Genomic DNA, 23,275 nt, shown 5'->3' on the forward strand with positions numbered 1-23,275 from the left:
GTTGACGACATAACTGAGGCTGAGAGTACTTTGGTCACCTGCCCAAAGTCACAAGTAAGTGTAGTGATAGCATTCAAACTAAGTATTAATGACTTACCTCTACTTCTACCCTTATATTCTAGGAGGGGGTGAATCTTGCCCTTCATGCTCCAGAAAGGATGACTGCTTGACAATCCCATCAACTGCTATAAGAGGCATTTTTCCTGCTGTGTCTACGAAAAGCACCAAAACCTAGCACAATTCTTTCCGAGGGAGAAATGCCAGCTCCCTCTCTGTCATAGCATGGAGACAATGCAGTGTCATCCAGTGAGCTTCTCTGTCAGAGAGAATAACCCTTTGGAGACACCAGAAACCCAAAGAGCATGGCACTTGAATGTAAATAAACACCCAATAGCTATGAGCATCCCGTCTTTAGGCCCCTAGCAGCATTTCAGGATAGAACTGGACAACACCTTAGCGGTCACCTGGCACAACCCCAGCTTTTTGATGATGACAATACAGGCTAGTTAACATATCTACTAAGGAAGATGGAGCAGATGAGGGCTAGAATCCTGCTATCCAACTCTCAGACTTGTGTTTTATATCCCGTCGCCCTGGAAGCACAGAGTCCCCCGGTTTCTATAACACTATTTCCTCATGAGAAACTGGACTTTTCCCATAGGGAAGCTATCTCTACAGAATAAGAAGAAGGTGCTTCCTTATTCTCTACTGCTAACTTGAAGGGTTCCCCCTATTTAACAATGACTCAGATGGGCAGTCCTGTCAGTCCCAGAAAAACATATGGGACTGGAAGGTCAAACACCTGGGCCCTTCTGGTACATAAATCATTTGGTGAATGTAAATGATTTCATAGTTAGACAGGTGCTTTCACAGAGCAAAGAATGCCCATCTGCCACTGCTTATGCTTATCCATAGTATAAAAGGACCAAATAGCTTCTGTCACACTGTGGAGTGTCAATGCTGGTGTCATTGATACATAATTATATACAAGTGGAGCCGATCACTAAGAATTCGCTTTCTTAATCACTTCATGCAAAGCTATAGTTTAGATATCATTTTCACTTCATGAAAGGAATCACCATAGTGTGTCTTTAAAAGCTAGTTTTGCTCATGCATGTATGATCCCATTTACAGAAATGTGATTGCCTCACAACTTGCCAGAAACACATCTTCTGAGTATAGCAAGGTACTCTTCTCTGCCTCAGAAGGCCATCCTTGATCCAGACCTATTTCGGGCACCTGGGTCCTAGAAATCAATAAAAGTCTTTGCTGAGATGGAATTTTACTTCAGGTGGTATGGAACTCGATGAGGGCTTACATCCCAGGATGAGAGGCTGGCCAGAAACAAAGTACTCAAGGCTGAGAAGAGTACTGTGGATAAACATTTTTAAACAGCTGTCATTCGGGGTAGGAAGGCAAGATTTTTAAGCTGGTGATAAGAGAACAAAAAGGACAGACTTGACAGCCCATGTTGTTAGCAGCTCAACTAAATGAGAATGAGAAAAGGAAGAAGAAAAAGAACACAACCACTCAGCCACCAAATGAGACTGGGTGGCAGAAATATTTGGATCCTGACAATGTACATTTCCTTACTTTAAATTAGGAAGTCTGTCTTTGACAAGTGTGGTGGTTCATCCATCACAAATCTCCACTTATAAGGGCAGGCATAGGAGGATAAAATGCCCTATTTCCAGACACCTACAGGCTAAATGAGGACTAGAAACCAGGAAGGGATGCAGCTCCCAGGTCCTGGAATTTAAATACTGCATCGCCGTTTTTGGTCTTCGACTTCATTAAATTCAGGTGAAGGACTACCCACACGATGTCCGCCTCGTGCAAAGTAAGTGACTAGGCAGAGCCGGCCCCGCCACATCCTTCCAGCCAGGATGAGTCTGGATGCTTACAGAGGCCCCAGGTAGGGTAGTTTGCTGTGCTGCGCTCCGCAGAGCAGCACCACTGACATGGACCCCCGCCCTCTGCCCCGCCTTCCCCCAGAACACATACAACACTATCCCCACCACGCAGGCCACACGCTCCGAGAAAAAGTCAATTCTCGCCTCAAAGGGACCATGCAACCCGGGAAGTGTCCCCTGGCCCTCTCCCTCAGTCCCTCCCACTGATTTCGTCTCGGAGTTTCCCGCCCCCAATCGTGGTTTTCAAGAAGGAAATCAATGAGGCAGACTTACCTAACTCCTCCGGGCTGTAGGGCGCAGGAGAGACTTCCACAAACTCACTGTCTGGAGGAAGAAGAGAAACAAAACAAAAATAGAATCGCAACCATTCAAGGCAAATCGTCAAGCATCAGTTACTCCGCAGGTCCCTAAGAAAAGCGCGGTTTCTCTCTCTCAGCGATCAGAACCCGTGAAACCCGGGCCACAAGGGATTCGGGACGCCTGATCCGCGGGAGATAAGAAATTGCCAAAGAAACTGCGGGGGCAATTCGCCAGGGACCGAGCGTCTCCAGGGGCAAGCAGGTGCGCGCCAACTTTCCGCAGGTGCGGCCCCGCGGCTCTCCCGAGCGCGCCTGCCGCGACCTCATCCTCTGCCCTTAGCCTGCGGGGCTCATCGCTGCGTCTGCCGGGCCTCGCGCCCACGCCCCAGAGTCAGAAAGCCCCAAAGTTTCCCCGCGGGTCCCGGAGGCCCGTGGGAGCGCGGCAGCGGCGGTGGTGGTGAGCTCCCCGCGCCCACCAGTCCTGCAGCCCCGCGCGCATCCCCGTTGCCCGTTGCTAAGCAACCGAGGCCGTCACGCTCGGCAGCGGCGCGCGCGCTTCCTCCCAACTCCTGGTTGGAAGGTGTCCTCTCCCACCCCCACCCCACTCCCTTTGACCATTTCTTAAAAATTAGAGCATAACAAGTTCAAAAATGTTCCCTGCTCTTTTCTATCGTGCCTGCCCTACTCTGATGCTTGGAAAATCATGTGTTCTGTGTTTCTCATGGGGAGATACAGGATTTTTAAGAGCTTGAATATGTCTTGCCGCAAGGGAGAAGGAGCTTCAAATAAATGCTCCTTACTCTCTCCTTATTCCTGTACTTGAATTCTAACTTGAGTCCAAAGAATATTTCTTCCCCTTAAGACACCATCTGGTTCGAGCAGGGAAAGTAATGTCCCCATTTCACAGGCAGGGAAACTGAGCTTCCGAAGTTGAGTAACTTGTGGATGACTGCGAGGCACTGTGCTGGGATGTTCCTCTGTCTGAGGGAAGCGGAGCAATGTTCCTTGTACTATAAAGAGCTGAGCAGTTTCAAATACATAATGTGGAGGTTATGGTTGGAGAGCCAGAGATGTAGATCCTAAGTAATGCATATCCACCTGACCAGGCGGTGGCGCAGTGGATAAAGCGTTGAACTGGGATGACTAGGACCCAGGTTCGAGACCCCGAGCTCGCCAGCTTGAGCATGGGCTCATCTGGTTTGAGCAAAAGCTCACCAGCTTGGTTGGACCCAAGGTTGCTGGCTCAGCAAGGGAATACTCGGTCTGCTGAAGGCCCGCAGTCAAGGCACATATGAGAAAGCAATCAATGAACAACTAAGGTGTTGCAATGTGCAACAAAATACTAATGATTGATGCTTCTCATCTCTAGGTCCCTGTCTATCCCTCTCTCTGACTCTCTCTCTGTCTCTGTAAAACAATAAATAAATAAATAAATAAATAAATAAATAAATAAAGTAATGCATATCCCATTGCGGAATTTCCCTCTCTGGATCAGTGGCCTGAATAAACTGGTGAGGTTGCATTATGTATTTCCCCAGGACTAACTGACTACCCTGCTTGGGAAGAGCTGAGCTTTTGGGATGTGCTCCAGAGAGCCCGCTGAGATGCAGGAAGAGTTAAGAGGAAGGTGGAAGCAAACAGGCAAAATGGTTTCACATCTCTGTCCTTGTCATTGGAGACTGACAGAGTCACTAGTCTGGGCAACCTGTTGGGGGCCTTCTATAATCTCAAAGTGATCAGATCACCAGCTGCTGCAGCCTAAGGGCCCCTGGAACTGTGCCAGAGTGCTCCAATTCTGCAAACACTCAGCCATCTCTGACTTTTCCACTGTCAGCTTTTGTTTTACAAATTACCTTGGAGAGCAGAAAGAAGCCACCCTAGCCAGCATCGTCCATGGGGAAGCAGCCACCAAGCCTATCTCTCTATTTTCTTTTTTTCACTCCTGACAATCTAAGATCCAAAATTCAAGAAGTGAATGTGCTTGGGTAAATATTTGCACACATCACTCTTCCCCCTCCCATTTGTTCCCAGTAATTCATGGTTCATCAACAGCAAACTAAGAATCAAAATAGAAACAGAAGCAGGATCACAGGGAACAGATGGACAGCTGTCAGAGGGAAAAGGGAAGAGGGGACTGGATCATAGACGGTGAGGAAATAGCCAAAAGCATGTATACATATCACATGTATACAGCCAGCAGGGTAGCGATAGCCAGAGGGAAAAGGGAGGGGCAGGGAGAAAAGTAGAGGGAAACGAGGGAGGGTTTCCTAGGGCATGGGGGGGCACAATGCAGTGTGTAAAGGGTGTTGTAGTGAATGAGACACTTGAAACCATGTCAACACAATAAATTAAAAAAAAAAAAATTCCAATATCATGAGCCTCTTATCTGTTTCTTTCAAGTTCTTACTATATACAGTGTGTCCGTAAAGTCATGATGCACTTTTGACCAGTCACAGAAAAGCAACAAAAGACGACAGAAATGTGAAATCTGCACCAAATAAAAGGAAAACCCTCCCAGTTTCTGTAGGATGGTGTGGCAGCATGTGCGCATGCGCATTTGATGATGTAACACCGTGTATACAGTGGAGCAGCCCACGGCCATGCCAGTCGAGATGTGGACGGTACAGAGGAAAGTTCAGTGTGTTCTGTGGCTCGCTAAATTCGAATATATGACCAAAGTGCAACGTGAATATCGGTGTGTTTATAACGAAGCACCACCACATAGGAATAACATTACTCGGTGGGATAAGCAGTTGAAGGAAACCAGCAGTTTGGTGGAGAAACCCTGTTCTGGTAGGTCATCAGTCAGTGACGAGTCTGTAGAGGCTATATGGGATAGCTACCTAAGGAGCCCTAAAACATCTGTGTGTGAGCCCACATCGAACTGCACTGAATAGGTATGAAACTGGGAGAGTTTTCCTTTTATTTGATGCAGATTTCACATTTCTATCATCTTTTGTTGCTTTCCTGTAACCAGTCAAAAGTGCACCATGACTTTACAGACACATTATATAATCAAAACCTGCCTCTCCCTAAAAATAACAGACCACATTACCCACATCACCCTACTTACTGCAGCCATCCACAAACCCTTGGGTTATTCTCAGAGGTGGATTTAACAGTGGGCGCACCAGGTGCACACCCTGGGCCCCGACTTCTGAAGGGCTCCACAAAACCCCAGCTTTACATTCTTTTCTAATGACACCAAGTTTGGTTTCATATGTACAATTTTAACATTAATAGTGCATAATATTTTTTATTTATTTAAAAATATAGTTAACATTTATTTTTATTTTCCCTGTCTCTCTCTTTTTTTAAAGGGGCCCAATATTTTCTTCTGCACCCAGGGCCTCAACCGACCTTAATCCCACCTCTGGTTATTCTATCTCATTCCTTGAAGGTATTGGCATATGGCTCACTGTCAACTTCTCCAATACAATTGCCATAAAAATTCTTATTTCTAAGTCTACCTAATGGACTCACACTCTGGTCTCTCAACTCTTCTACATCCTCTCCCTTCCTTGACTTCCAACTGTCTCAGCTCTCTGCTCTCATAGTGACACTATCCTAAAATCTCAATGTCAAGCATTCCACTCTCCAACCACCATTTCCTATCTTTCCAGCTTATTCTCTTTAATACCTTTTTTTTTTCTCAGAGTGAGAGAGAGAGAAACAGGAAGGAAGAGAGAAGGTGAGAAGCATCAACTCGTAGTTGCTCTCATATTAGTTGTGCATTGAGCTTCTTATATGTGCTATGACTGGGGCCATGCCAGTGTCCCCTAGCTCAAGCCAGTGACCTTTGGGCTCAAGCTGGCAGCAGTAAGATCATGTGGATGATCCCCCACTCAAGCCAGCAACCCCATGTTGATGAGCTGCACTCATTGCTGAGGACCTCAGGGTTTTCACTGTGCCACCACCAGTCAGGCTCTTTGTTATCTTAATTCAATGTCTCCTTTACTCTAACAGCCCCTATAATTTACTTTTCCCATGACCTTTCCTCTGTTCCTTACTCTTGTTGTGACCTTCTTTCCTTCTATATCCACCTTAGTTTCCAGGTTCATTATTATCATGGCTCTTTTATATACATACTCATATCCATGTCCTTCTCCCACTGTATTATTTCCTTGAATGAAGCATAATCCTAATAAAGTCTAATTCTTCGCCTTCTCTCTGCCAGCACTCAGATAAACATAATTGGAGAAGCATATCAGCATGCTTCCTGGTCTTATTTTCAACTCATGCCCACTAACCTTGAATGGCCCTAGTGTAGCTCAGTAATCACCCTACATTTGCCTGGTTTGCTTACTCTCCTGCTCTCCTGTTACTATGGATGAGCCATCTGGACTCCACATAAGGCCAGCTTCTCCACTGTGGATCAAATCCTGTGTCCTCTCATGTGACTTTTCTTCCTTCCGACCTAAATTAATGTTTTCCTCTGTTCTAGATCATTTCCCTCAATATACAGACATGTTGCTAGTTTCTATCTTTTAAAAAAGTCCTTTCTTGCCTGATCAGTGATTGGTACAGTGAAAGAGGGTCATCCCAGGATGACCTAGGGTCCCAGGTTCAAAACCCTGAGGTCGCTGGCTTGACTGTGGAATCATCAACATGATTCCATGGTTGCTGGCTTGAGCCCAAAGGTCGCTGGCTTGAGCAAGCGGTCACTGGCTCAGCCAAAGCCCCCCGGCCCCTGTCAAAGCATGTATGAGAAGCAATCAATGAACAATTAAAGTGATGCAACTCCAAGTTGATGCTTCTCATCTCTCTCCCTTCCTGACTTTCTCTCTCTCTCTCTCTCTCTCTCTCTCTCTCTCACACACACACACACACACACACACTTAAAAATAAAATTTTTTCTTGACCTCAGCCCTCTCTCCAGCTACTATTCTCAATCCTTAGATGTCCTTTAGAACAAAATTCATCAAAAAGTTTTCTACCTTTGCTGTATCTACTTCTTCTTTTTGCTCTTAGACACACAGGTTTCTAGATCTCCACTCTTCCAAAGTAGCTCTTATCAAGGTCAAGACTGGCCTTACCATTGCCAATTCCAATGGGCAGTTCTAGGTGCTAATAGCAGCTTTTGACTCACTGGTCCCATGAGTGGATGGGCTCAGGTAGACTTTCTGCAGGATCAGTTTATTTTATTTTCCCATCATAATGTGAGGCAACTAGCCTTTGCATTCCAAGAGAGACAGACTGCAGAGGGCTTTGGGGTCAGCCAGGTCTTGGCTCAAGTACCAGCTCCTTTGTTAGCTAGTAATTTAATTTCTGGCAGCCTCAGTTTTCTGTAAAAAATGGAGATAATAACTCATAAGGTTGTGGTCAGAGTGCAATAAACTAATCCACATACCACTCCCAGAGGAGAGACTGTCACATTGTGAAATATTAGTTATTATTGGATGGCATACTCATTTCACAACTGAGAGAGTGGACTCTTTTCTTTCCTTTAACAACTGTGAGTTACTGAAAGGAGTCACTAACCATAGAGTAAGCTTCAAATAAAATTATATATTGTTTATATATATATTCAATACATACGTGTGTGTGTGTGTATATATATATATACGTGTGTGTGTGTGTGTGTGTGTGTGTGTGTATATATATATATATATATATATATATATATATAACTGCAGAGTAAGCTTCAAATTAAGGGCCATGCTATATTGTCCCTGACTTTTAGCCTGTGTTCAAAGAGTTGGCTTGAAAGTTGGTTCCATGAAGCTGGCACCAAAAATTCCCTATAGGTAGAACACGACGAATGTTCCACCCAGGGATTAGGTTCTGGAGGCTGCCCAGTTGTTCTAACTCACAAGGGACTTCCCTTTGTTCCTTCTATAAATGGATGACTTGTAAGCTCAGAACTTTCCTTACAGCACTTTAGTTATTGGAATTTTCTAATCAACCAAACATTAATAAAAAAAATATTTTTCTTGTTTTGATATTTGCTCTTGAAAATTGTCCTAAATTATATGATTCCAATTTTCTATTTTAGGAAGCAGAGCAAACAATACTATTTCTTGTTAATCAAAAACACAGGTATGAGGAATTTACCATGATTTCAAGACTATAGATACAAAGGTGATTAGAACAGGGTCCTGCCCTCAGTTCGCTCACCTTCTAATAAGAGAGTCTATGGCAGAGGACCTTACTGAACCTCAGGGAATATCCAAAGTACCTAGCCACACTTGACTTCAGTAGGTCTCTTATAAAGAAATGGTTGTGCTGGAGGGTCACTGAATTATAAAGGACAGTGCATAAGTTTTTAGGTTGGAATCTCAGCTCTGTCAATTATTAGGGGGCAACCTTAGGGATGTTATTAAGCCTCTCAGAGCCTCAGTTTCCTGACAATAATACTTATCTCATTGAATTATTGGGAGAAGCAACACAAGTAAAGTGTGAAACAGACCAAACACAGTGCCTGGCACACAGGGGATGCCTAATAAATGTTTTTTATCTCCCTCATAGCAAGCTGGAGTTATTCTTTTAACTGTCCTAGGAGGATAGAGTGGGCCTCCTGCTGCCGTGGCTCCTGCAGACAGAGAGAGGGAGTCTGTCCTCCTATTTCTCGGGCAGTATTTATGAGACAGTGGGGCATGCGAAGAGAAAGCACCAAAGAGGACATATTTCTGGAACTCAAAGTTTTCACAGAATCTGATAACACAGGGTGCTGATGTCTAATGTTCATTCTTACTATGCCCTGCTATATCATAAGCTGAATGGATTTTGGGGAGTTAGCCTGGGAACCCAAACCCGACCTTTAATATTCATATATATATCAAATATATATTATATATAATATATATAATTATATATTGTTATACTACATAACAATATACAATTCTAAATTAATTTTCATTATATAACAAATAATGTATATTCAAGGTAAAAAAAAACATTGTATACAGATGGTTATAAACTGAAAAATGGAAGTCCTCTTTCTCATCCTGTCCCAGTTTTGATCTCCAAACTGAAACACCACTTATATTATTTATAGATTCCAAATCAAAGACAATACATTTCTAAATGAAACATGGACCCAACTTCAATTATAAGCAGGGGTGTGACTATTTTCTGTTTAGTACGGAATGAGAGTATACAAAAATCCATAGGAAAAAAATTCTTATCAACTCTTAGAAGACAGTACAATGTGAAACAAAATTTAGGCATTTAAAGTGTTATGCTTCAGTTAGCTGGAAAACTCAATCAGAACCCTTATTCCTTGGCAAATGAAGTTTGGTCAGTTAGTGATATTGGATATCACTCTAGGATGAAAGGAATTTTTAGCTTCATTTCTAGAGCCAAGGGCACATGCCAGATCTTTGTTGGGGTGGAAGAGACATTCTTTGCACGAAGCCCGTCACTGATATCCTGCTTAGTGTGCAGGTACTGCATTGTGGGCCAAGCCCTGCCCCACAGGAGTCTGGGAGGGCCATCGTCCCCCAGCTGGCCTCTGCTGCAGAGGTGGCAGGCTATGCTTGGAGGAAGGACCACAGAGAAGACCCCTGTTGCTGGCCCTGGCCAGCCTTTGTGAACTGCTTTGACTCTTGGGTCTTCAAGGGCAACACAGGTCCATGGTCAGTAGAAAAGAGAAGATAAGTCTCATACAGATACAGCTTCTTCTTCCAACAGATGGGTTAAGGGATAAATACTATATGGGGGAAAGGGTTTTTCAGCCAAAGTATGTTATTAATACCCTTTACAAATGCCATAACAACAAGTTAGAATGGTAGCTAGAGGCCACTAGGATCTGTACATAACCTTCCCAACTCCATCCCCTGGAAGGTCACCAATTTCTAGCATGAAAAACAGAAAGAAGTGGGCTGAGCCCTCCCGATGCCTTCCTCTCTTCTCTGGCATTGCCCTTTGCTCCTGTTCTCTGCAGGTGGCCTCCTGTCTCCTGGAGGTCCTCACTAGTGAACAGCAGAGCAAGTGCGGAAGCAACACTCACCACGCCTCCCCTCTCTTCCCTGGGGAGCATGAGCAGGGCTGATGTAGGAGGGGAGAGGGGGCCATGGCTGCCCGAACACAGCATGACTCCCTTCTGTTACCCTGGCTCTTATCTGCGTTCTCTTAGGACAAGCCAACAGAGGACACCAAAGACAAATGTAGGTCTACCCACAAGGTTTTGTCAAAAGGAAATTTGTACTTAATTGGTCACAGCATTAGCTCCAGGGCTAAATTGGCCAAAGTTCTCCTTCTCTTAGGGCTTAGTATTCTTCTCTTTTAGCACAACCCCACATTTTATAATACTTGCTGAAAGGTGGGGGACATAGTGGCTTGACTACCCTTAAAGAAAAACCAAGCCTCAGATAACTGCTTTAAGTGCTTTATAACTTCCAGAAGAAAGAAACAGGCTCTATAGGAAGAACAGTTAACTATATCTCACCTGAAAAAGAAAAATCATTATCTTTAGCAGAAACAATGCAGGTCAAGAGAGGACATGATATCAAGTCTGACAGGAAGACAAGGATTTGTTTTGGTGAAAATGTTAAATATATTCTCTGAAAAGTTCTAATCCAGATGCATCTTACCCTGTGTTAAGATGGAGTGAAAAAACATTTGAGGCAATTGAAATCTATGACTCAACCTTTAAAAAAACAGAAACCCATAGGATGGATCTGAGTTTCTGCTGAGAGGCAGAGAGCCCCCTGAACTCACATTTTCCACCCCATCGTTCAGGACAGAGGCCTGAGAGAGAATCACTTCTTTTGGGGACTGCAAATAGAGTCTTCTTGGCTCTTCTTTCATAGTAAAAAGGGTTTTTCCAAGAAGCGAATGTCTTTGCAGTCAGCATAATGTCGTGTAGGTGCTGGAGGAAGAAGCAGCGGCCTGGGTTCCAGCCGAGTTCTGCCACGGGTCTTTGACAAGGCTACAGACCTGCCGGGACTGTAATCTGCTCTGTAGAATGAACAGACCTTGAGCGCCTTTTCCCTTTCCACCAAAGGCTGAGGACTGCACTTCCCCGACTGAGCGGAAATACTGAAGATGTCTGGCCAGAGCAGAACGGAGCAAACCAGGGCGGTGCAAAGCAACCGGGGAGGGAGCAGAGTGGAGCTGCCTGACCCGAAGGAGCCTGGGCCCAGGGCTGCCTCACAGCTGGGCTGCCTCACAGCTGGGCTGTTTCACAGCCTTCCCTATCACAACTGAGCTGTTTAGCACCGAATCAAGTTTCCTTCTTCACTGCAAACAAGCAAACAAACAAAACCAGATCTTTATAAAATTTGTTTAAAAACAAAAGCCAATCAGAGATCGTGGATAACAGATTCCATTCTATCCATTCTTTTACCATACCTTATGTAAAAGAAATAGACAAAAAGGAAAGGTGACCTGACCAGGTGGTAGTACAATGAATAGAGCATTGGCCTGGGATGCTGATGACCCAGGTTCAAAACCCCGAGGTCGCCAGCTTGAGCACGGCCCTATCCAGCTTGAGCACGGGCTCAACAGCTTGAGCTTGGAGTCACTGGCTTGAGCATGGGATCATTGACATGACCCCATGGTCACTGGCTTGAGCCCAGAGGTCTCTGGCTTGAAGCCCAAGGTTGCTGGCTTGAGCAAGTGGTCTATGGCTCAGCTATAACCCCCCGGTCAAGGCACATATGAGAAAGCAATCAATAAACAACTAAGGTGCTGCAACTATGAGTTGATGCTTCTCATCTCTTTCCCTTCCTGTCTGTCTGTCCCTGTCAGTCCCCCACCCTTGCTATAAACAAACAAACAAACAAATAATAAATAAATAAATAAATGGATCAAGGTGGAAATGCCCAATAGTGTACTTTGACACTGACAGAGAATTAAAATGCACAGAGCATAGCTCCTGGGTATGAAGACCTGACTTTGAACATGTGCTCTGCTGGCCTTTGCTGGACCAGCTTGGCTTAGTCATCCGGCCACATTCCAAGACTTGGTTTCCACTTTGCAACATGGTGATAATAACTATTTGACACGGCGTCAAAGAGGATTTGAATAAAATGAAATAACATCCATGGCAGTGCTTGGCACACATGCTGCTCTCAGAAAAGTTCCTTCCTTCCTCCCAGATGTGTTAAAACTCTCCGTAACCTTCAGAGGCACCAGAGGGAAACCTGCTCCTTCCTGGCTTTAGAATCATAAAGGGAACAGACCACTGACTTTCTAGGTGTCCCTGGCCCCTTCTGCCAGGTTATGTTTTCCAGACTTCCTGCCTCTCCCTGAATGAGGAGCTATAGCAGGTGGTGTCCCCTGAGAAGAGTGGATGACAGCAGGATTCCCATACAGCTGAGTGAGCACATCTGTAACAAGAGGCGTGTTTTATAGATTCCCTGAGCAGGGCTTGAGGGGCGCCCCATCTGCACCAGCCCTCACACTGATGATGTGGCAGCTGGCAAACCCAAGCCACAGCCGCATCAGTTTGCCGTGTGACAATCAGAAACAGAGCTCAGGCCCAACACAGGCCCCTCTGTCTTCTGTGTCAGGCACTGCATTTATTTCCTTTGGAAAATGTCTTCCAGGCCTTTAAAGTGAATTTGCAAAACCACTGGCCCAAGACCTTGAGGGCATTTTTTAGGAATGCAGGGAGCAAGAGTAGCAGGGGGACTTTCCTCCAGAAACTTCATCTCACCCCCAGGCCTTCCGGCTTCTCCCTAGGTTGTTTCCTGTAGGCTGTCCCCCTGCACGCCAGCCTGCAATGCTCTGAGGATGACACAGAAGCAGATGTTGGTGGATTTGGTCCAGCTTGAGTCTATGACTCACCAGGATAACTGAGCCTCCCTGGCATACAACGCTGTTCTTGGAGGGTTCCATGAAGCTAAGAAAAAACCCCAAGGCCTGGACACTTCCAGAACTTTCCCTGGGACTTCACTAGAAATGTCAAAGCCATTAGCCCACATTGGGCCTCAGAGCTGGAGCAGCTGGTACTGCTCAGTGGTGGGAGAGGAGGGAGCAGGGGGTGGGGTAGCAAGAAAGATGCTCTGAAGCAGGTGGCTCCAGCCTGAGCAAGTGCGTCAGCTGAGGCGGCCTGGGGGGAGGGCAGGGGGTCTTGGGTAATAATGGCCACAGCACATGTATTTTCCAACCCTGCTCAGAGCTACTTCTTTTTCCTATGGTGACAATAAAATAACCAGCAATAAAAAGCTGTAATTGGACCACCAGAGCCTGAAACTGAGAAGGCAGAGTAGGGAATATTGGAAAGTGAACTGAGGGGCAACAGCCTACAGTAACTTGGCATTAGATCTAGGTTTAAATCCCCACTTTGCCATTTAGCAACTGAATGACCTTGCACAAGTTTATCAGCCTCCTCAGGCTCAGTTTCTTCATTCATAAAATGAGAATAAGGTTATTGTGAGAGTGGGTCGAGACAGTCTATAGCTATACACAAAGGCTTAGCATAATGTCTGGTAAGTGCTTTTTTTTTTTAATTTTGTCTAACTCTGATTTAGGTCTGGCACAGTGGGATTTCCACTTTGCTTCTGAGTGTGAGTTTTCTTATCTTACCTCAACTTTTCACCTCTAATTCTGGCACTCTACCTAGTCCTTTTAGGACCTGAGCCCTTTCCCAGAACCCCAGCCCCTGCCTCTGAGAATCACCCTAATACCAACTGCCCACAAGGATTTTCACATTTTAGCCACACCAATTCTTTGTTATAGTGCTTCTCCCACACATGGCAATACTACCTACTCTGCATTGGATGCCTCCAACATTATAGACTGATTGTCTCAACCAAGGCCAGATATCCTGGTATCTGTTGCCCACCAGAGCTAAGCCCCTCCATCAGCCCAAGAAGCTCATTGCTTACCCGAGAGCACTGCCTCCCCATTAGGCAGATCTAGGCACAGATCTTTTGCCCTTCTTACTAGCCAGCCATCCCCCAAAGATTGTAGATATATGACATGGCGAACTCATGGAAGGATATGGCAGTGATTAGAACAGATTACATGAGCAGTTTCTAGCCACCCCTTTGTCACAATGATATCCAAGACTTCTAAGAGAGCTAAGGGATTAGTTCTAAAATGCTATGATGGATGATTCTATTCCCAGGTGACAAAGGCACTGGCAGACAAACCACACCTCCTCCTTTCTCTCCTCTGCCTCCAGCTCCAGTGAATAAGCCTGAAGCTACTGAATGAAATGCTATAGATGTGCAGGCAGGCAGGCAGGCAGGCAGGCAGGAAGGAAGGAAGGAAGGAAGGAAGGAAGGAAGGAAGGAAGGGAGGGAGGAAGGAAGGAAGGAAGGAAGGAAGGAAGGAAGGAAGGAAGGAAGGAAGGGTGCCAGAAGGAGTTTCGCAACCACTGGAGTGGCCACCTTCCGTGAAGGCTCTCAGTGAAAGCAGAGCTATTCAGAGGAAGCAGTCTTGCCCCTAATTAATTAATTAATTCATTCATTCATTCATTCATTCATTCATACATTCATCAAGCCACCAGTCAACAAATAGACATCAAGTATTTGACAGGCTACTTGTGAGAGGGATGCAAAGAAGAATGAAACCAGATATCTGTCCCAAGGAGCTCACAGGCTGTCTAGAATATAAAAAATCACAACACAGTGTGGTGAGCACTGTGACACAGGAATCTTCAAGTTTTGTGGCCACCCTGGAGACCTCTTATTCAGACCAAGATGGGGGTAGGTAGGTGGCAGCAGCAGCAGCAGTAAGAGATCCCAGAATAAATGACTTAAGCTGATGCTTCAAAGACGAGCAGGAGCTGACCAGGTAGAAGGCAAATAGCAAGAGCTGCCTTTGCAAAGGCTCACAGGTGTGAGGGAGCTTGAAATACTTAAGGATCCAAGAAGAGGGAGTAGGCCAATACAATGATGAGAAGAGGTTTGTTCTTAGTGATGAGTGACAGGAAATGAACCTAGAGAGGCAGGCAGAGGTCAGATCAGGAAGGGCTATGTGCTGAGCTGAGGAGGTTCAACTTTATCCCGTGGACTACATGGAGATACTGGCTTAAGAACCTCTTTTTAAAAGTGGCTAGGGTGGCAGTGGGATAGGGCACAGGAGTGAACAGCTGTTGGTTTCAGCTGGACTGCCTCCAAGCTTCCTCTCACAGAGTATCGGCCTTCACTTTGAGGGATCTCCCATCGTGGGCCGCAGTTTAGGCTGAAAGATGTCCACAGTTGCAGTGCAGAAGCTCAGCAGATGCTCATTGCTGAGTTAGTTGCCCTGTTTCAGAGATGGGGCACAGCAGAGGGAGTAGTCCGGTGATCTCTGTGTCTACTCACCCTCTCTTGTATTCCCAGTGCTTGGCACATAGTAGATACTCAATATTTATTGAGTGAATAAATAAACAAACAAATGGGAGGCATATCCTTACTAAAAACATCATGTGAATGTGTTCATCTCAGTGGACTTTGATCTCCCCATCATAGAATGGCTCCTACCACCAAAATAGATCTCCATTAGTTAAGCGGGGGTGGGGGTGGGGTGGGGGGGGGACTCTTAGACCTGACAGAGGACCTCAGTCCATGTCAGGGTTATGGTTCTTACATCTATGCTCCAACAGTAACAACACCCCCCCCCCCCCCCATTTAATGGTGAGTCACATTAATCCGATGCTAGGACAAAGAAAAGAAAGGTGAGATGACCTATGCTGTTCCTACTGGTTGCACTATCCTCAACCTTAACCTCGCAGGACTGCGGAGAAGAGAGGAGGGAGGGGAGACGAGAGCAGGGGAGGGAGAGACAAGCAGGAACACAATACCTGACACAAATTAGGAGCTCAGAAACACACGACTAACTTCCCACTGGTTAGGGCTCAGTAAATGACAGCTAACATTACTCAGGTCCCCACAAAGGAGGCATTCTTACTCTCATGTTAGAGCTGAGGACATGATAGATTTTTTCCAAGTCCACGTAGCTTGTAAGTAGACTATTTAGGATCTGAACCCAGGTCTGCCTGACTCCAAATCCAGGCCCTCTCCTCTCTACTGGCTACTTTTGAAACGACAAACAGCACTTGGGCACATACTGAACACAGCTGGGTCGACACAGTGAGTCAGGGGTTGAAGAGTACCACGTGTGTGAGGGACATCAAAAGCAGCCATACCGCCTCTGGCGTTGGAAAAATGATGAATTCCAGCATGAGACAACCAGCTTCCTTCCTCCAGAGGCCATTTCTCACCGAGGTCCATGCTTCCCGCAAGTCTCCTGTACGTGCAGCTCTTACATCAAATGAAATAGCCTAAAATAAAAAATGAGCACAAAAAGTGGAAATGAATTACTATTGATATTCCCTGGAGAAGGTGGGGGTCTTTCTTGAAGGAAAGTAGCCAGTTTCTAGTTTATTATATTTCTTGAACATGTAAAGATTGTTGCCAAGATGTGGACATGGCCCGAGTGTAAGATCTTCCAATGAGGCTGCTCAAGCCCAGGAACCATAGTTTCTCTCTCTGTCAGTTAACAAATGTTTACTGTTAACTGAGCGACTACCACATACCAGGCTTTGAGCAAGGAACTTCCTGTTTATTTCTGTGTATTTTGTAAACTCCTAGAATTTAATGATTGAATACAGTGGGGTCTCAATTTCATAAAAATAAATAGGTAGATATTATATAAATACATGCCCAGAAAACAGACTGGAAACAAAATTGAGCCAAAAAGTTGAAAGTAGCTACCAATGCATTGGAAATAAAAGTGCTTTTATTTTCTTTGTAATTTTCAACAATAAACATGCATTTTTTATAGTCTGAAAAAATGTATAATAAATATTACTTTAAAGGAAAATTCCAGGGCCAAGAAGGACCATGGAGACTAATTTTGAATTTCCTCTTGAAAATTATGATTTAAAAAAAATCACAAGTCACAGGGCCCTTCACCGTCCTAAGAAAGACACCTCCCTGGCTGCCCCCACGAAGTCCAGCCTAGAGAGAGTCTACCTACAAACTATATCTGGGATGATCACAATTTATGGCCAAACTTCTACCCACGTTAGAAAGAGATCTTCTTAAGTTCTATGTGTAGCAGGTTCTCAAATGGATGTGGCTGAATAATTGAACTTGACTGATTGACCTAATCAGCAAATGCAGCAAATGGAACATCCTCGTGGCAGAAATCCTGTCAGCGTAATTAAGATGCACAGCCATTATCATTTGCTGTAATCAGAGCACCTGGCTTGACTGGTCTCCAGAATGCCTTTCGAAGTTGTCCTGCAGGCTCCTGCCTCGCCCATCTGACTGCACACACTGTGGACTGACTTGTTGCTTTTTTGGCTATCCACTTAAAGAAGTGGAGTACTCTTGGGAGTTGGCAACAAACAACCAAAAGTCTCTAGTACAATACCAGGAGATACCGAAGATTGTACTGAACTTTTTTAATTTTTTATTGATTTTTAGAGAGAGAAGAAAGGAGAAGGAGATGGACAAACAGACAGAAACATCAATCTGTTCCTATATGTGTGCTCTGACCAGGGATCAAACTCGCAACCTTTGCCTATTGGGACGATGCTTTAACCAAGAGAGCTATCTGGCCAGGGATCTGTACTGAACTTCACTGGGTGCTGGCTCACTAGAAATCTGTGTTCAATCCAAACACCTAAAGTTTTAGAAGGGAATCCTGGATCAGAACAGATATGACCCAAGACCATGGTGAAAACATGGCACTTTTCAATTAATCCAGATTTTAACCCTGACTCTGACACTGACTGGGTGACTTTGGGCAAGCCACTGGCACTCTGGACTTAATTTCCTCAACTTTAAATGAAGAAATTAGAACTAGATGTTGCCAAAGACCTGTTTAGTCTTTCAAGACTTGCAGCTTATAATATCATGTTCATCCACACAAAGGTGACATCTTCACTCACAGCAGTCCACAGCAGTGGGCCTAGCAGTGTGCGTTCCTTATCCATTAGCAAACTGAGACTTCAGCCCAGCAGTGAGAGGTGGCTGACTGAGGCCAGAGCTAGTCTGCCACTGGAAGAGAACATGTTCTCTGTGCAGAAGTGAAAATATGTCTAGAGTAGAAATCCAGTCTCAGGCCATGATCACACTGGTCTCATCATTTAATCAAATGAGCTGTTTAACATCTTCTATCTTCATCAGTTATGAAATAACATTAACAATAATACTACATCCTTAAAAAGCAACATTTACAACAGATTGCTCACTCAAAACCATTTCATTAATCCTTGCAGTATCCTTGAGAAGTGAGATCCTGAGAGTTTTGTTTGACAAAAATAGAGCTTAACTGATGAATTAAAGAGTGATTTGCAAAGTAGATTTCCCACCCTTCTGGGCCCAGTAGCCTAGACACCCACTAACCCCAGAAAACAGATTTGCAAGATGGTATCTTCTAAATATGTGAGGTTAGGCTCTCACATCCAAGCATTTTATTTTATTAATCTGAACTACATAGGTTCATGCTGAGTATTTTATTAACTTCAACCTGAAAACCCTGCTGATTTCTCTGACACCTGAATTTCACACTTCAGCTTGGGAAAGCCAAACACAAAATGTGAAATGAAATTGCATCACATGCAAGTATTCTGAGGAAGACTTTGATCAAACACACCTGTTACTGAAACTCTAACACCATCATCAGTCACAGGAAGACCCAGAGTTGCTCATGAGACTCTGGAACCTAGACGATATTTTCCAGGCTTCTGGCCATATAAAACAATTCATCTAGGGTTTTCTATAATGTCTTTAACCTTTATCCAAGTCAAAACTCTATCAATGACTAAGTGTATGGAAAAAAAAATACTAAAGAGAGAATGCAACCATGGAAACAGGAAGTGAGGAAATACTTTTCTCTAAAGCAGCACATGGCACCTGACCAGTGGTAGCGCAGTGGGTAGAGCATTGACCTGGGATGCTGAGGTCTCAGGTTCCGAACTCTGAGGTCACCGGTTTGAGAGAGGGGTCGCCAGCTTGAGCATGGGATCATCAACATGATCCAATGGTTGCTGGCTTAAAGCCCAAGGTCACTAGCTTGATTCCAAGGTTGCTGGCTTGAGGAAGGAGACACTGGCTTGGCTTGAGCTCCCTGGTCTAGGCACGCAGGAGAAGCAGCAATCAGTGAACAACTAAAGTGATGCTACTATGAATTGATGTTTCTCATCTCTTTGTCTCTCTCTTTTTCTTTCTCAAAACCAAGCCAAAACAAAAAAGCAAGCAGCACATGGCAGCTCAAACAATAGCACCTAGGATAAAGGGGGATAGCCTGAGGAAAAAAGCCTGTTGACCACTTAGAGTTGTAATTTTGACTTTGAGAAGCACTTTTTTGAAGAGATGTGTGTACAGCATTAGCCACAGAGCTAAAATATGAAAACAACTTAAATGTCTTGTTAACAGATGAGTGGTTGAGAGGTAATATTTACACACACACACACACACACACCCCGGAACAGTGTTCAGCCATGAGAAAGAAGGACATCCTGCTATTTGGGACAACATAAATGGACCTGGAGGACATTTTGTTAAGTGAAATAAGGTAGACAAAGAAAGAGAAATACGACATGGCATCACTTATATGTAGATTCGAAAAATAAAACTCATAGAAACGGAAAGTAGAGAAGTGGCTGCCAGAGGCAGGGAGATGGAGGAAACAGAGAGGATGGAAAAGGTGTATGAACTGTTGGCTATAAGATGAGTAAGGTCTGAGGAGCTAATGCAGAACATGGTGACTACAGTTGATGATACTGTATTGTATAACTGAAATTTGTTAAAAGAGTAGAACTTAAAAGTTTTTACAAAAAAACAGATAAATGAGATGGTGAATGTGTTAACTAGTGGGAGGAATCATCTCACAATGTGTACATATATCAAATCATCACCATGTACACTTTAAATATCTTAAAATATTATTTGCCAAATATGCCTCAATAAAGCTGAAAAACAAAAGAAACAAGTAGCAGGAAGGGGGTAACAGAGAGAGAAAGAGAAGAACTAAGCCACCTGCATAGTTGGACACTGGGATTTATGGGATACTGGAATATCACAAGTACATAATTGATATTTAATAAACACTGGTTGATTGAATGGATGAATAAATGATAATAACCAGTGGATAAGGATCTCAGGCAGATATTAGATAACATTAAGTTCCCCCAAGGGACCTGTCTACCCTGAGATAGCGTTGTGAACCCAATTGGAACATTGAAGTTCAGGAGGTTTAGCTCTATGGCTCTCCAACACCCAGAGCTCTCCTTAAATTCACACATCTTCCTCTATTTTCAGAGATGCCTCTATAGTGAGCCAGAACCTTGTCATCCTTGATTGATTGATTACATCTCACATTCAGCCAATCACCAAGCTTTTCCCATTCTGTCAAATGTCTTTAGAGTGAATCTGCTTCTCTCTGTTCTCACCGCCTAAGCCTTAGTTCAGCCGCCATCATCGCTCACTGAGATCCTGCAAAGACTTTAGAGGGGCTTCGGTCTCCCTTTCTTCCAACCCACTCTCCACACTTCGTGGTAGTAATATTTTTAAAGCACAAATCTGATCACCTACATCATTTCTTGACTAAAATACTCCAACACTGGGGAACAAAATTTTTGTTGCATCCACAAAAACACTTGTTCTTACCTAATTTGGGTGTGCTGATCTCAAATCTGACACTAGTTTTTCTCTGTAAGCTACAGGGTTTTTTGCAATTCAAGATTTTTGGTTTTCATCTTATTGTAAAATTTTCAACATTTAGTTTAACATAATGAAGTAAAATGTCTTCTTGGGCATCATCTTTGTGAAAATATAGTAATTTATATAATGCAGTAAAAACACTAATACACTAAAAGATATGATTGTATCAGAATTTATCTACAATTTTGAAATAGAACATATTCAAACACTTATTTTAATCATAAAATCTGCACAAAACTTATTTAAATTCTATTCATGCAAAAATTTGCATTTGTAGCTCTTGCGTTTGTGTACTTGTTGAGGACAATCTCGTTTGATGCTCTAGCAGTAGTCTGCTCATCAATAACAGCTCCAAGATTTTCAGGAAACTTATCAAGGTGACTGTTCAGGAAGTGAATCTTTTTTTTTTTTTTTTTTTTAGTCAATAAAATTTAATATGGCCTCATGCGCCCTGAAGAAGGTGGTGCCCGATTCGGAGGGGTGATGGCTATGTCCAGATAGATAATCTCCTATCTGAAACTTCTGTGACTGCAGGGTCATGGAATCATCAGTGCCCTTCCTCCCGGACATGGTGCTGCCAATCTCCTTGACGCGATAGCCAGGTCTTTTAATATCCGTAAAAACAATTGCAAAATTAAAGTGTGTGCCTTTCTTTCTAGCTTCTGGGTAGACTTCTTTTACTAAACTAGTCAGTTCTTTCAAGGTTGCATCCATCCAGGTGTAGATCTGCAGTTCGCTGGACGGCACGTTCCCCTGGGAGAACTTGTCCATGCAGTGATGGCGCCCGTTGTTGGTGGTGAAGACGCACAGCAGCAGCGGGCACATCTTTTCCCGGTCCATTGGTTTCTCCGGCTCCTTCTTAATTTCCTCCTGGGTGACACGAGACTCCACAGCCATCTTTCTCCACTAGTCCACTGGTGCGCGAGACCCTCGCTATAACCTCCAACCCCGGCAGCAAGCGAGTGAACCAGGAAGTGAATCTTAAGGCTCATGTTATATCCAATGTCACGGAAAGACAACAGCATCCTTTGAACCATAGTTCATGGTTTACTGCTCTTTTGTTGCCAAGGAAGTTCTTTGTAACTGCCATAAAAGACTGCCATGCTGCTTTCTCCTCCTTATTCATCTTCCTGGCAAATTCTTTGTCACATATGAGGGTTTGAATTTGAGGTCCATCGAATACACCTGCCTTTATCTTCTCAAAAGACAAGGCCGGAAAAGCAGAAATAAAATGTTGAAAGCATTCAGTTTCTCTATTCAAAGCCTGAACAAACTGCTTCATTAAGCCAAGTTTGAATGTGAAGTGGGGGAAAATGATCCTGTCTCGATTAACTACAGGTTCATTCACAATATTTTGCATCCCTACTTCCAGAGCTTCATGCTTCGGCCACTCCTTCTGTGTCCAGTGTTTCTCCTGAGCTCGGCTGTCCCACAAACACAGAAAGAAAGGATACTTCGTGAAACCTCTCTGCTGTCCTAGCAGGAAATTTACCATTTTAAGATCCACACAAATGATCCAGTTATGCTCTTCATACTTCAGAAAGTTGAGAACAATTTTTATGTCATTCTTACTAAGTCATTCAATTCAGGTTGGCTAAACTGCTGAGGGGTTAATGACTGCTTGGCATCAGAAGAAGACCCTTCAGATTCTACAACCATTTCCTCGTGTATCTTATCAAAATACACTTGATCACCAAGTTCACTTTCTTTGTCCTTAGAAGAAATAAAACCATTGAAAACTGGAACTGGGAGTGTCTCAGAGTGTGGGATAGGTCGTATTGCTGAAAGAGTATTAGGATATGCGATCATATGCTGTTTTTTCTTGCCGATGCCCTTTTAATGGTTCAGACAGAAATAACAGTCACTGCTGTGGTCCTTAGGTTCATGCCAAACCATGGGAATACCAAAAGGCATTCCTTTGCGTTTTCCATTTGTCCAGTCATGAAGTATTTCCTCACAATTATGACGCACAATATGAGGAGCCCAATTCTTGTCTTGATCGCCAAGGGGAACTTGAAAATAAGCAATATATTCACTTGTCACAAATGATGAAATATTGCACCTCTGACGTTGAAGTGTGTAACAGCCACATATATAACAGAAGGTGTCAGGACTATTCTTACATTTACGCCTACTTGAAAAAACCATGATTCAATCTTAAAACAAAATAAGAGGGAGTTTTTATCAGATAATAATTTTTTACATTTAAAAATAACTACAATTATGTAAAAGTGATGTTTGTAAAACATTAATTGCCTTGTGGTTATGTTCAATCCAAGAGTCGTTGCCCTTTAACTCCAATTTAAAAACCAATGCATGCCATTAACTGTAACAAAAAGAAATTAAAATTGCATAAAAACGAGAGCATGCACCAAAAAATGGATTTCAGATTTGGAATCAGCGATGCAGAAGTATATAGAAACAGTTCTAAAACCTCATGCAACGGAAAATGAAAAAAATTTGTTCCCCAGTGATCATTCCCAGGAGACAGTCTGGACCACTTCACATG

The 23,275-nt window shown here is 43.8% G+C and overlaps 1 protein-coding gene and 1 pseudogene across 5 annotated transcripts in view; both read right to left on the reverse strand.

Moving 5' to 3' along the window:
* Window positions 1–23,275, reverse strand: part of AMOTL1 (angiomotin like 1) — a 171,741-nt gene that overhangs the window by 121,413 nt on the left and 27,053 nt on the right. Inside the window, exons 3-4 of one of the 5 annotated variants that reach the window (XM_066248257.1) lie at window positions 16,161–16,373; window positions 2,187–2,237 (exon numbers count right to left, since the gene is read on the reverse strand). In XM_066248257.1, coding sequence (XP_066104354.1) covers window positions 2,187–2,237; window positions 16,161–16,323 — 214 coding nt within the window. In that variant the 5' untranslated portion in view covers window positions 16,324–16,373. Of the gene's footprint in view, window positions 1–2,186; window positions 2,238–16,160; window positions 16,374–23,275 lie in introns of those variants that run through there. The other 4 variants (XM_066248284.1, XM_066248276.1, XM_066248266.1 and 1 more) reach the window with 4 other exon arrangements.
* LOC136320508 (histone deacetylase complex subunit SAP18 pseudogene) lies at window positions 21,182–21,728 on the reverse strand (annotated as a pseudogene).

The sequence above is a fragment of the Saccopteryx bilineata genome, chromosome 1 (genome assembly GCF_036850765.1).
Source record: "Saccopteryx bilineata isolate mSacBil1 chromosome 1, mSacBil1_pri_phased_curated, whole genome shotgun sequence".
In the NCBI taxonomy this organism is placed as follows: Eukaryota; Metazoa; Chordata; class Mammalia; order Chiroptera; family Emballonuridae; genus Saccopteryx; species Saccopteryx bilineata.